This window comes from Quercus suber, unplaced genomic scaffold, assembly GCF_002906115.3.
Source record: "Quercus suber isolate HL8 unplaced genomic scaffold, Cork oak 2.0 scaffold_405, whole genome shotgun sequence".
In the NCBI taxonomy this organism is placed as follows: Eukaryota; Viridiplantae; Streptophyta; class Magnoliopsida; order Fagales; family Fagaceae; genus Quercus; species Quercus suber.
Window position 1 is genome coordinate 434,981 of NW_027069856.1, and position 15,016 is coordinate 449,996.

Here is a 15,016-nt window from a genome sequence, read left to right on the forward strand (position 1 = left end):
ATTAAATACTTCAATTTAGTTTCAAACAAATTCTTTTTATATCTCGCTCAAATTCACAATCCACAAAAATAGAGTTAATTAGTTTATGGCTAATTTAACATATTTTGAGTTCAAACACAAATATAAATATAAATGCATTATTACTTAATATTTTATAAGTAATATATTAATTAAAAATCCAACTTTTTTTTATATAATTTAGAACATTAATTGAAATTTTTTTCATATATTTATGAAACATATTTTAAAAATTTTAATCTAAAAATATCAAATCAATTTTCCATATAAAATTAACAAGGCTCGGATAGAGCACATATTAATCATCTATTTTACTAAATATTTTTATGAAAATTTGAAAGATTAATCACTTTTTTTGTTTTCTCATAAAAATGCATACGTGAGTAAATCTCAATTAACAATTAATAGAATGTTCAACTTCTCCCATAAAAGCTTCTCAAAAAAAACAAAAAAAATCTCCTATTAAAAAAAAATCAACTTTAAAAAGAGTATAATGTTTTAAAAATAGCCGCCCCTGACAACAAGGACACCGACTGTGTGACTCCGACACCTACAAGGAAGCGTATAAACTGAAAAGTAAATCCCTTTGACGGAGAGTATATATATATATATATACGCACACACATACACAATACACAATTCACAATGCACATACGTTCTAGTTTTTCTGCTTCTGCTACTACCATGGCAGTACAGTCAAGCACAGACGCTTCTTTGGTTTCACGTCGCAAAAGAAGAAAAGAAAACCCAGAGTATCCGATTCAGTCTCCATATCGCAAGAGAAGAATAAAACATCCTGATGAACCAGAACCAGAACCAGAACCATCCTATGAATTCATCAACAAACTCCCTGATGCTATATTGTTCGAGATCCTTTATCGACTCCCTTACCGATCTGCTTTCAAGTTCATGTCCGTCTCCAAGCGCTGGTTTTCTCTTATTTCTCATCCTTACTTTGTTAGCCGCTTCATTCACCACCGCCACCAGTTAGGTAAGTCAGATTCAGACCCCTTTACTCTTCTGTTGTGTCATACACCACCAGATATCCAGGTTCTTCCACCGAAGAATATTTATGAGTTTCGTATCAAGTCATCATTCAACGACTTGTTGCTGGTATACCGCGAAGTTCCAGGGACTACAAGGAAGCCAGGCTTTTGCGAGTACTACATCTGCAATCCATTTACCAAACAATGGTTCAAACTCCCTCATATTCCACTCCTGAGAGAGAATACATCCGTTAGAGTCGGCTTTATATGCGATCCTTATAGTTGTGACAAAGAGCATGGGTGTTTTACAAATGTGCATTATAGATACAAGGTGGTACGCATTCATTCTCCCACTCAATCCGATACTACTCAGTTATATATGGAGATCTTTTCTTCCGAGACTGGTGAATGGTGCCACTCAATTGTTTCGTCGACACGGGGATTGAATCCCTTCACATCTAAGGTCGTGCATGCTGATGTTGTTACCTGCAATGGGATGCTTCATTGGGTGGATACAGAAGTAGATGGAATGATCAAAGGCTTTGTGGTTTTCGATCCTTTCAACGATGCAGAACAATGCCATTATATCAATTTACCTATACCCCATTTGCCTCCAGATGAATTCTTCTTTGGAGTGTGCCAAGGGCGCCTTCGGATATTCCAGCGTCCTTGGCATCTATACTACCCTTCTGCTTTCAAATTTTTAATTTGGGAACTAGAGGACTATGGTAATGAAGGTACATGGTGCAGAAAGCACACAGTTTATTTCAAGAACTTGGAAAATTCTGAGCTTGTTAAGTTAGCAAAGAATTTCTGTTGTTCGAAGTTGAATTTTCTAGCTTTTCACCCGAAGGATGGTGAAATTTTCTTCTTTAAATTCCCGGATTACATTGTCAAGTGCAACTCGCGGACTAGGGTATTGGAAGTCGCCTTCAAACTAAAATGTACAGATGTCTCTTTGTTTCTACTTTCGCGACCATTGTGGCCAACACCAGTTCCTTCTCTCCCATTTGAACTTGAATGCCCTCCTAACTGTTAGCTACTGATGTTTTAACAGCTTGTACTTTTTTTTTTTTTTTTTACATAACTGGTATTATTTTCTAATGCATTTTGGACTATTTGAATCTTACTTTGCATTCAGAGATTTATTCCATTGATAGACTAAGATGTTTATACATATACAATTTATTGCAGTTTTGAGATTTACTAATCAAAGTGGATGACTTGAATTTCTAGCAGCCTATGCTTTTACTTATGAAGTTATACTTCCTCTGCCCTTTATCCTATGGTAATTAAGCATTTGTTAAGACCTATGCTGCAGCCTATGAATGGCCCTCTATGCAAATTGCACAATGAAATTTCCCAGCAGCCCTCAATTTGTGCTTATGATGCACTTATATATTCGACTTTTCTCTCCATTAGTGCCTACAATTATGTCTAACAATATAATTTTTGCAATTAATTCAGAAAAACACATGTTAATGATGACAATCTACTTGTATGGTTCTTCTAGTATTCGGTACCTCCAATATAATTCCTCTCCAACCTTCTGAGTTCTAACCATTGATGTCATAAACACAGCCTGAAAACCTCCAAGAGGTCAAATTGACATTTTTAAACAATAAGATGCCTAATTGAATTGTAGTTTTAGGCTGTGTTTGTTTCGTGTAAAACATTCTCCGGAAAATACATATTTTCCAGAAATGCTATTTTCCGGAAAACGAAAATATTTTTAAAGTGTTTGGTTGAATTATGAAAATTGTTGTGAAAAATATTTTCATGTGTTTGGATGTATTCTAAAATGCTATTTTCCGGAAAATTTTTCACATTATTACAAAAAATTTCAACATGGCATCCAATTCAACAACAATTTCCGGCAGCAAATTCCGGCAACAACAACAACAACAACAACAATAATCAGTTCATCCAAAAAAAAAAACCAACAACAACAATCAAATTAAGAAAAAAAAAAAAACGGAGAGACCGAGGAAGAGAGAGTGTGGAGGCGACGGGTCTGGGTCGGCGACGAGATCTCGGTTCGTGGGTTGCTCTGGGTTCATCGGTTCGTGGGTTGCTGGGTTCGTCGGTTCGTGGGTTGCTCTGGGTCGAAGGCGATGGGTCGGCGACGAGATCGAGGTTCGTGGGTTGCTCTGGGTTCGTCGGTTCGTGGGTTGCTGGGTTCGTCGGTTCGTGGGTCGAAGGTCGCCGGCGGTTGCTGGTCTGGGTCGTTTCGTCGGTTCGTCGTTCGCTGGTCTGGGTCTCTCTCTCTCTCTCTCTTTCTTCGTGCTCTCTCTCTCTGTTTTCCGGAAAATTGCATTTGAAGTGAAAATAGAAGGTAAAATCAATTTCACCCGTGGGAGCTCTGTTTTACGGTCAAAGCTGAAATGATTTTCAGTTGACCAAATTTTCCAAATCAGCCAAACACTCAAGTTTTACGGAAATGGTTTTCCGGAAATACTTTGAAGTCAAAACAAACACAGCCTTAGAAGCAATTATGATGGTTTATCTAGCTGGTTTGGGCATTGTCATCGTCATGTAATCCATTTATAATTATGGTAATTTTTTATTTGACCTCAAAAATTTTCCACATATACAAACACAATCTATATCTACAAAATATTTTAAAACTGAAGTATAACATTTATTATTATTACGTTTTTGTTAAGTTACATCAATGTAACATTTCTATCTATTCGGTCCACTTCGGTTTATCTGGTACATTTAGTGAATTTTGGGAGGAGATTTGTAGAAAGATGAGCTGCTTTATTGATAATTATCATATTCTCAACATAATGTTATTAGGAAGCTCTTGATAAAATTATATTTTTCTCATGTTATTAAAGTTTTGTAATTTTTTTTCTTATGATATAAGTGATATATTTACTTATAACTACTTACTCTTTAAGTCATTCAAGACATACAAAGGATGAACTATTTGTAAGAAACATTAGAAAAAAATTCCAATTATATATTACATTATTTACAAAATATCTTAACTTACAAAATTTAAAGCACAACGAAATAATAAATATAAATAACTTAATTTTGAAAAATCTAATATATTGTATCAACTATAATTTATTAAAAAATAATCACATCATTTTAAGAAGGGTTTGAGAAGCCTCAAATCCTATTTTCATTTTTCATTTTTCATTTAAAAAAAAAAAACAAGTCAGTGCAGTCAAATTTTGTTCGTGAGGCTAACAAAATGAAAATCTTGAGTGCGTCAAAATAGAACATGGCTTCGGGCTACATATAAATCACTCTGCAAGAACTTCCTTGCTTTTATAAGACAAAAAAGTGAAGTTACTTGAGGGTTTCATGGGAAAAAAAATCCCATTATTGTAAATAAATTAAAACTACAATATACTCTATCTGCAAAATTATTTCCCACCTGACAGAATTTCTTGTTGAAATTGGTAAAAGCCCAGAACCAAGTCTCAATATGTCCCCCTCCATGAATTCCACTTCAGTTTAAGTTGATACCACAAATGAGGAATACCCAGGACCCCTCTTGACAACCTTGGATCAAATACATCAAAATTTACCCTCCTCAGGGAATCCAAGAGAACTTGGGCGGGAACAGCATGCAGAAGCACTGGGCGAGCCTCAGCCGGCACTGTTCCAGCTAGTTCACGAGCCTTCTGTAGATGGATATTAGCTACTGATGCCATCTCAAAGACTGCATCACACAAATGCTCACGAGAATCCAAGAGGATCTCTGAACGACCGCCCTCCTTCACCAACAAGCCATGCTTGGAAGCCACTTTAACTGGTATGTATGAAAAATGCTGGTTACGACTGGCATGGTAAGGTAGTGACTTAAGCAGCAAAAGGAGGCCACTTGCTTTACCAATATGAGATGCTGCATGATCAGCTGCGGTAGACCTGATACCACCACCTTGAAGTGTCATGTACAGAATAGTTGATACAGTATCCTCGGCATATTTCTCCAACTCTTCAACGGATTCAGGAATATCAGTATCCTCTCTTCTTGCATCATTGATCCGAGCTTCAATAGACCGTTTCAACCATCCCTTGCTGATTTGGTTCTCAGATATCACTGATGATAGAGCCTGTGCTGTGGGGTGCTCTATTAACTTTTTAGCATAGATTTTGTCTATAGCTTCCTGCCACCAGACAAGGCGCATAAGCCCAACCCTGGGATCAGAAGCAACATCCATGGCTCTCGCTGTTTCAACATTAAAGGCACGGAGTGCAAAAGCAGCCTTCCGCATTTGAGGGGGAAGTTCAAGGAGGCAGAGATAGTGATGGTAATCATAGCTACGCACTTGTTGTACACAGTGGGAGAAAGCTGACCGTAGGCTACTAGATGCAGAAGCACCATTCATCAAATCCCAGATGTAGNAAAAAAAAAAAAAAACGGAGAGACCGAGGAAGAGAGAGTGTGGAGGCGACGGGTCTGGGTCGGCGACGAGATCTCGGTTCGTGGGTTGCTCTGGGTTCATCGGTTGTGGGTTGCTGGGTTCGTCGGTTCGTGGGTTGCTCTGGGTCGAAGGCGATGGGTCGGCGACGAGATCGAGGTTCGTGGGTTGCTCTGGGTTCGTCGTTCGTGGTGCTGTCGGTTCGTGGGTCGAAGGTCGCCGGCGGTTGCTGGTCTGGGTCGTTTCGTCGGTTCGTCGTTCGCTGGTCTGGGTCTCTCTCTCTCTCTCTCTCTTCTTCGTGCTCTCTCTCTTGTTTTCCGGAAAATTGCATTTGAAGTGAAAATAGAAGGTAAAATCAATTTCACCCGTGGGAGCTCTGTTTTACGGTCAAAGCTGAAATGATTTTCAGTTGACCAAATTTTCCAAATCAGCCAAACACTCAAGTTTTACGGAAATGGTTTTCCGGAAATACTTTGAAGTCAAAACAAACACAGCTTAGAAGCAATTATGATGGTTTATCTAGCTGGTTTGGGCATTGTCATCGTCATGTAATCCATTTATAATTATGGTAATTTTTTATTTGACCTCAAAAATTTTCCACATATACAAACACAATCTATATCTACAAAATATTTTAAAACTGAAGTATAACATTTATTATTATTACGTTTTTGTTAAGTTACATCAATGTAACATTTCTATCTATTCGGTCCACTTCGGTTTATCTGGTACATTAGTGAATTTTGGGAGGAGATTTGTAGAAAGATGAGCTGCTTTATTGATAATTATCATATTCTCAACATAATGTTATTAGGAAGCTCTTGATAAAATTATATTTTTCTCATGTTATTAAAGTTTTGTAATTTTTTTTCTTATGATATAAGTGATATATTTACTTATAACTACTTACTCTTTAAGTCATTCAAGACATACAAAGGATGAACTATTTGTAAGAAACATTAGAAAAAAATTCCAATTATATATTACATTATTTACAAAATATCTTAACTTACAAAATTTAAAGCACAAATGCAGGGAAGAGTTTTTTTTTTTTTTTGAAGAATTTATTTAGGAGAGAATTTACTATTTTAATTCCATTTTAATTAATTTAAATTAATTAAATTATGAATATTTTTGACCTAAAAAAACAATAATTAAATTTCTGAATCCTTTTAATACATACAGATTTTGAATCCTCTTAGATAAATATAGTTCCGGTTCTCTCTCTCTCATAACCAAATATCTGATTTCTACTATGGCGATAGAGCCAATCACAAACCTAAAAAGAAGAAAAGAAGATCGGACGTGGACCCAGTCATCAAAACCGTCCTATGAATTCATCAACAATCTCTCCGATTCTTTGTTATTCGAGATCCTTTATCGACTCCCATGGCTATCGGTTCTACGATGCAAGTCCGTCTCAAAGCGCTGGAATTCTCTTATTTCCAACCCATACTTTGTTAAAAGCTTCATTCACCACCGACGTCAACAATTCGGTATGCATTATCTAGAGCCCTCTTTTACTCTTCTGTTACAGTACACGTATGATCACAAAAATATTCTACCTATTCCGTCAGATAATTCCGATTTTTTCATAAGCAGAGGCAGCAATGGTGGAATCGATTTCCTCAACTTTCTCCCCTCTATAGTCGAACGAGTAAAGCAACAGTATTCGTTTCGCATCGAGGCTTCGTTCAACGACTTGTTGCTGGTATACTGCTTTCCCAATTACTGCATCTGCAACCCACTTACCAAAACATGGTCTACGCTCCCTCTGCTTCCATACCCAATGGGTAGGGAAACAATCGTTATGATGGGCTTTTTATGCGAACCCTATAGCTGTGAAGACAAAGATGACAAAGACCCTTGTGTTACCACTCGATATAAGGTGGTGCGCATTTGTTCTCCCACTCAACGCAATCAGATAGAGATGGAGATCTTTCCTTCTGAGACTGGTGAATGGTGCAGCTCAGTTGTTTCGTCACCACGGGGGCTCAATTACTTCAATTATAATACTATAGATGTTGGTGTTGTTGCCTGCAATACAATGCTGCATTGGGTGGATGTAGACGAAAGAGATAAAATGATCAAAGGCTTTGTTGGCTTCGATCCGTTCAACGATGCACAGCAATGCTGTTACATTGATCCACCCACTGACCTTTTGCGCGACGAGTTCATCTCCTTAGGAGTGTTCCAAGGTCGTCTCCGGATATACCAACGTCGTTGGCTTCCAATCAAAGCTTGCAATTTTTATGTTTGGGAACTTGAGGATTACATTAATGCAGGTACATGGTGCTTGAAACACAGAGTTTACTTCAAGGACATGGTTTCAGCTAGGTTGCACGGACACGCCATTTTTGGCGTCGTGTCGGTGTCGGACACGTGTCGGAGACCGGAACGGGTACGACTCGCCGGATTCCGGTGTCCGGCGAGTGTCCTCTTTTTTTTTTTTTTTTCGTTTCTCCGACTCGCGCCGACGCGGCTCCGACACGGCTCTGATGCGGTTCCGACCCGTCCGACACGCCAGCAGTGAAGAAAAAAAATAGAAAATCACAGATTGAAGAGAAAAATTCGGCCGAAATCACGCATTTTGGGCTTCTTTCCCTCTTAAAAAATAAAAAGAAAAATCACTATCACTAGATCTTCTATAGAGGAGATGAAAAAGAAAGGAAAAAAACAAAGAAAAAAAAGAACGAGATGAAGGCATGAAGCAGAGCCGGTGTGAGAGAGAAAATACAGAAGAAGAAGAAAGAGAAAAAAAGATGAGAAAAGAGACTGAAGAACCTGAGCCACTGAAGATTGAAGAGACGTGGGAAGTGGGAACGTTGGAAATGAGAAAAAGAAGAAAAGATGGTCAGGTCAGAGGAGAAGTAAATAGTGGAGGTCATGTGAGTGGGCTGGGAAATGGGAAAAGTTAGTGGAAGCAAACTTTTGTCCAATTTGTTTTTTTTATTTACAAAAGATCATTATTAATTATATTTTAATAATAATTAGAATAATCTATTTACTTTATTTTATAGAGAAAATCATATGCTTACTTTATTTGAGTTTTTTTTTTTAATATAAAAAAGTGTATATATATATATATACACACAAGGTAATATATATAAAATGTTTATCAAAAAAAAAAATATATATATATATATATAAAATATGCTTAAATATAAAATATAATTAATTATATAAAAAAAATGTTTACCAAAAAAAATATATATATATATATATACACAAAAGGTAATATATATAAAATGTTTACCAAAAAAAAAAATATATATATATATAAAATATGCATAAATATAAAATATAATTAATTATTTAACCGCCGTGTCTCCGCCGTGTCGTGTTCTTATTTTTCAAAAATTGCCGTATCTCCGTATCCGTGTCCGTGTCGTGTCCGTGTCCGTGTCCGTGTCTGTGCAACATAGGGTTTCAGACTATCCGGGGCTTGTTAAGATAGCTAAGGGGTTCCATCCGCCTGTAGATTTGCTAGCTTTCCACCCAAATGATGGTGAACTTGTCTTCTTACAATTCCGGAATTACGTAGTCTTGTGCAACATGCGTACAGGGGTCTTGAAATTTGCCGGCCAACTACAAGATATGGGGAAAATCTTACTTGGTAACTCCAACAACTTTGTGACTGTACAAGCAAAATCTGCATTCGTGCTTCGTCAACCATTGTTTCCAACAAAATTGTTTCCAAAACCAATTCCAAAACCAATGCCTCCACCCTTATTGTCCCGACCGTATCGAAGGTTTTCTTATGAAGTTTAACTTCTTCATGAAATCTAACTTGCAGCATTGAAATGTTTATGTGTTGTGAAAAAAGCTTTTGATGGAACAGCGCCTAAGGTTGGCTTTTTATTTTATCTGTTTAGTTTGTGAAGCAGGATTTTGCATTACTTTTGCTTTCTAAATAAGTTTTGGCTGTGTGTTTTGGATATATTTTTCTTTGATTGTGAATGCACAATTCAACTTCTTATAGCAACGAAGTGCTTCCAACTTTTTGATCAAATGATGCACTACAGATTCTATTTTCTTTGCTTTGCAAACAATTAAATTCCGACTGTTTCGAATTAGTTTCGCTGGTTCTTAGAAGTAGAATTTGCTTATGATTTTTGCTTGGAAAGTAACAGTACTGCTAAGTATGGTATAAAACATTGCTCAGTGTGGTTGCCTTGTATGTTGATTAATTTTTGGCTACCGGTTTAGTTTGTTCGAGATTTTAAACTATGAGTTCTCCTCTGCATTATTGCAGAAAATTGAGAGTGAGGAAATATATAATAAACAATTTTTTATCATATTTTTGGAGTTTATTTTGGTTAAAATAAAAAATAAAAATATTAACCTACTTGATTTATTCAATAGTTAAACTATGATTCTGATTATCTAATCTGTTTGCACATGCACTTCTACTGTTCAATCACTCTATAATTTGAGTATATTCCTAGACTTTTTGGTCGGACCAAATTCACAATTGCCATTAGGATTAGCAGGATGTCTGTATTAATTTAAGGTCTATAAGTTCATGGCGCTTATATTTTAGTTATACCTTGATATTATAGAGTTTATGTCAGCTTTATTATTGAGATTTTAGATTTGATTAATTTTGTGAGATGCACTCAGTTTAGTAAAGCTTTATATCCTATCTTGATTATAGCATCTTCTTTCACTTAAATGATAAGGAGGATTAGGAAGTAGAGACACTTCATTTGAGGTATCGTATTAGTATTATATCTGTGTCATACTAGTGTCATACTCGTCGTAATGTCATGTGATAATTTTTTTAAAATTGTTTATATTGCCATGTCATACTTGTACCTAAATTCATGTTTGTGTCCGTAATTCCTAGAGGGGGAGAGAGAGCAAGGGTGAACTTCAAAATGATGTATTATTCATTTATTAGAGGTCAAAGGGGGAAACTATACACCATTATTGAATATCTTATATTAATAGCAATGTGTGGCGCATATAATTCTTGTATTACACATATTTTGATATGTTAATGTAACTATACTGTAAATCTGTAATTGGCTTATTCAGTCATTTATTTCAAAAACATTATGTGTTGATTTTGAACTTCCTTAAATCATTGCTTGGTAAAGTAGTACAGAGTTATTGATGAATCTTTCTGTTAATCTGTGATTGAGGTATGGATATGAGCAGACGGTTGGTTTTACAAAGTCACTTTGACTAAATCTTTAGTAATTGATGTTTATTTTTTTAAATTACCCAATACCCTTTATGTGACTTAGTGAATTGCTTTGTTGTAGATGGATGAATTCATTTGAAACAAAGGACATGGTTAAGGACAATCACATGATTGTCCCCAATGTTTATCAAAAAAACATGATTGTCCCCAACTTTTTTTTGCTCTACTTTTTCTCATATGTCAATTTTGTGCTTTGTTGCTGTCCTATATGTGCCTGTTAATGCAGTTGCCAAATTCTAAGAAGTTGGCATATAGATCCAATTTTCTAAATGGATGCGCCAATCAAAATGGATAGAGTATTTATTAGTATTTGTTGATAGTTCCTCCAGCAGCGTTGGTTTCTGCTGGAAGTCAGAGTACAGGATTTAATAGGTTGTTATCAAGATTTAATAGGTTGATATCTAGTCTACCACATGGTGACATTACAATGAGGAGGTTTAATTGCTGGCAAATAAATTTATGCAATTTCCAAATGAAGATTAAATTTGAATGTATAATAATCATGCGCAGCAGGCAAATTAGATTATGGTTAAGATATTATTTTTTTTGAGCAGATGGTTAACCATCTAATTAAATGGAAGTAAAATTAATCCTATAAACATTAATCGGTATCAATAAAAAAGAAATATACAATTATCTAATGATAAAATTGTCACACAAAATCTATATATAATATCTAAAAGTTGAAACCTAACATATATTATTATTACACTCCTAGCATTTCAGTCTATTTGGTCAAATTTGGTCCACTTCACTCCATTTGGTCTACTTCACTCCATTTAGTTCACTTCGGACTATATCAGTCCATTTCGATTTACTTCGATCCAATTTGGTCCAATCGGTTTATTTCGATCCTTTCGGTTCACTTCGGTCCATTCAATCATAACATTTGTATTCGTTTAGGATAATAACAAATGAGTATTTGGTTTGATTCATTTTAATGAAAATTTAACTATTACTATAAATGTCTAATTTTTTTTTAATGTTGTTTGGCTCATTAATATTGAAAACAACAACTATTTGATATGCTAGTTGTGTTTTCAACCAAATTTCTTTCTATTCAGTATTCACAATATCATAATCACATAATTAGGTGGATGTGAATGGTAACGGCTAAAGTTTTTATTCAAAAAGTACAACAAACCAATCCAAAAGTGGGGCATATATTTGGATTTGCTTTATAATGAGCCAATCCGCCATTACCACGTGTCCAAGGCATAGCAAGCATGTAGCCATTAGTTGTGATCCATATGTCCAAAATAGTAGATGAAGGTGATAGCAAGATCAGTCATAAACCATTACAACTACATGCTACAAGTTTTGGGAAGGCCAACTTGTTGAGGAAGCATTATTGCGTATAGCACAAGCACGCTTATCAAAGAGGCACCAAATGCATGTGGTCCCATTTTGTCAAGAGAATGCAACACCTTACCCACTAGAAAAGTGACATGTGCCCATTTCCACCACTATTAAAGAATGATAAAGAACTGAATGAAAAGGAGATAGATACAAGAGACACTTTTTAACACTATGTGGAAGCTCTTTTCCCACCTCTTCTTTCTCTTTTTCTTCATTGTAACACAATATCTCCATTGTAACCATTTTTAGAAAATAGTGGAATATTCGACTGGCTTGTACATTTCCACGTTAAAAATACCTATGTATATTTCTCTCACAACTTTAGTCTCATGTTCTTCATTTTCTAACAAACACAAAGACACCATTTTTTGGCAAGATAATCTCCAAAATCTAAACTTGCACGTACAAGATTTGATAATAATTGTTCCAAATCAAGATTTTATTTTTTTACATCAATCACACTTTAATACTTTCTATATCTATTATTTCCCTCTTTTCAATTTTTTTTAAGAGAATTAAAATTCATACCAGCTTACCCGACCCAATCATAGATCCAAATATGTGAGTTAGGTCTATTTCATACCTAATAAGACTCGAGTCAATTATGGGTGGCTATGAACGTGGTCTAACCTGACCAAATCTTAACTTTAGTTTCTTCCAATATCCTAATGGTATTACTATTATTAAATGTATACTTCTTTGCAAAAAGTTATCAAATTGATAGATAGATAGATAGATAGATATATATATATATATATATTAACAACTTTAGCCTTAATTAAATTGGTTTCGTTGTACTAATATCATTATGATCATGCCAAAATTATGCAATACTAACCATGTTATTGGCATGGTAAATGTTTTTCATGCAAAATATGATTACATTTTTATAAAGATTTTTCATATGTGTAGAATATTTTAAATATAAAATTAAAAGTGTTAAAAACTTGTAAATTCTAAACGGTGTTATTTCTATTAAATACTTCAATTTAGTTTCAAACAAATTCTTTTTATATCTCGCTCAAATTCACAATCCACAAAAATAGAGTTAATTAGTTTATGGCTAATTTAACATATTTTGAGTTCAAACACAAATATAAATATAAATGCATTATTACTTAATATTTTATAAGTAATATATTAATTAAAAATCCAACTTTTTTTTATATAATTTAGAACATTAATTGAAATTTTTTTCATATATTTATGAAACATATTTTAAAAATTTTAATCTAAAAATATCAAATCAATTTTCCATATAAAATTAACAAGGCTCGGATAGAGCACATATTAATCATCTATTTTACTAAATATTTTTATGAAAATTTGAAAGATTAATCACTTTTTTTGTTTTCTCATAAAAATGCATACGTGAGTAAATCTCAATTAACAATTAATAGAATGTTCAACTTCTCCCATAAAAGCTTCTCAAAAAAAACAAAAAAAATCTCCTATTAAAAAAAAATCAACTTTAAAAAGAGTATAATGTTTTAAAAATAGCCGCCCCTGACAACAAGGACACCGACTGTGTGACTCCGACACCTACAAGGAAGCGTATAAACTGAAAAGTAAATCCCTTTGACGGAGAGTATATATATATATATATACGCACACACATACACAATACACAATTCACAATGCACATACGTTCTAGTTTTTCTGCTTCTGCTACTACCATGGCAGTACAGTCAAGCACAGACGCTTCTTTGGTTTCACGTCGCAAAAGAAGAAAAGAAAACCCAGAGTATCCGATTCAGTCTCCATATCGCAAGAGAAGAATAAAACATCCTGATGAACCAGAACCAGAACCAGAACCATCCTATGAATTCATCAACAAACTCCCTGATGCTATATTGTTCGAGATCCTTTATCGACTCCCTTACCGATCTGCTTTCAAGTTCATGTCCGTCTCCAAGCGCTGGTTTTCTCTTATTTCTCATCCTTACTTTGTTAGCCGCTTCATTCACCACCGCCACCAGTTAGGTAAGTCAGATTCAGACCCCTTTACTCTTCTGTTGTGTCATACACCACCAGATATCCAGGTTCTTCCACCGAAGAATATTTATGAGTTTCGTATCAAGTCATCATTCAACGACTTGTTGCTGGTATACCGCGAAGTTCCAGGGACTACAAGGAAGCCAGGCTTTTGCGAGTACTACATCTGCAATCCATTTACCAAACAATGGTTCAAACTCCCTCATATTCCACTCCTGAGAGAGAATACATCCGTTAGAGTCGGCTTTATATGCGATCCTTATAGTTGTGACAAAGAGCATGGGTGTTTTACAAATGTGCATTATAGATACAAGGTGGTACGCATTCATTCTCCCACTCAATCCGATACTACTCAGTTATATATGGAGATCTTTTCTTCCGAGACTGGTGAATGGTGCCACTCAATTGTTTCGTCGACACGGGGATTGAATCCCTTCACATCTAAGGTCGTGCATGCTGATGTTGTTACCTGCAATGGGATGCTTCATTGGGCGGATACAGAAGTAGATGGAATGATCAAAGGCTTTGTGGTTTTCGATCCTTTCAACGATGCAGAACAATGCCATTATATCAATTTACCTATACCCCATTTGCCTCCAGATGAATTCTTCTTTGGAGTGTGCCAAGGGCGCCTTCGGATATTCCAGCGTCCTTGGCATCTATACTACCCTTCTGCTTTCAAATTTTTAATTTGGGAACTAGAGGACTATGGTAATGAAGGTACATGGTGCAGAAAGCACACAGTTTATTTCAAGAACTTGGAAAATTCTGAGCTTGTTAAGTTAGCAAAGAATTTCTGTTGTTCGAAGTTGAATTTTCTAGCTTTTCACCCGAAGGATGGTGAAATTTTCTTCTTTAAATTCCCGGATTACATTGTCAAGTGCAACTCGCGGACTAGGGTATTGGAAGTCGCCTTCAAACTAAAATGTACAGATGTCTCTTTGTTTCTACTTTCGCGACCATTGTGGCCAACACCAGTTCCTTCTCTCCCATTTGAACTTGAATGCCCTCCTAACTGTTAGCTACTGATGTTTTAACAGCTTGTACTTTTTTTTTTTTTTTTT

General features: G+C 35.3%; 3 protein-coding genes across 3 annotated transcripts; 2 read left to right on the forward strand and 1 right to left on the reverse strand.

The window, feature by feature from the left end:
- Positions 1-702: 702 nt before the first annotated feature.
- LOC136062348 (putative F-box/kelch-repeat protein At4g22430) lies at positions 703-2,043 on the forward strand. Its single transcript, XM_065761292.1, has one exon. It carries the CDS (start codon positions 703-705, stop codon positions 2,041-2,043), a length of 1,341 nt encoding a protein of 446 aa, XP_065617364.1.
- Positions 2,044-4,205: 2,162 nt separating this feature from the next.
- Positions 4,206-5,372, reverse strand: LOC112018473 (uncharacterized; the record flags this gene model as incomplete). Its single annotated transcript, XM_065761302.1, is given in 1 exon segment — positions 4,206-5,372. A coding segment is annotated over 1 exon segment (912 nt). The 3' UTR covers positions 4,206-4,444.
- A 1,272-nt stretch (positions 5,373-6,644) lies between these two features.
- On the forward strand, positions 6,645-10,893 carry LOC136062349 (putative F-box protein At3g23970). The gene is made up of 2 exons (XM_065761293.1): positions 6,645-7,790; positions 10,825-10,893. The coding sequence occupies exons 1-2, from the start codon at positions 6,645-6,647 to the stop codon at positions 10,891-10,893; spliced, it is 1,215 nt and encodes a 404-aa protein (XP_065617365.1).
- Positions 10,894-15,016: the final 4,123 nt, after the last annotated feature.

Bases quoted from the DNA above. Each gene is read 5' to 3' on its own strand.
- LOC136062349 (XM_065761293.1), top strand. From the start codon at position 6,645: ATGGCGATAGAGCCAATCACAAACCTAAAAAGAAGAAAAGAAGATCGG. The intron at 7,791-10,824 runs GTACGACTCGCC...CTGTTAATGCAG, and splicing joins CGTGTCGGAGACCGGAACGG to TTGCCAAATTCTAAGAAGTT.
- LOC136062348 (XM_065761292.1), top strand. From the start codon at position 703: ATGGCAGTACAGTCAAGCACAGACGCTTCTTTGGTTTCACGTCGCAAA.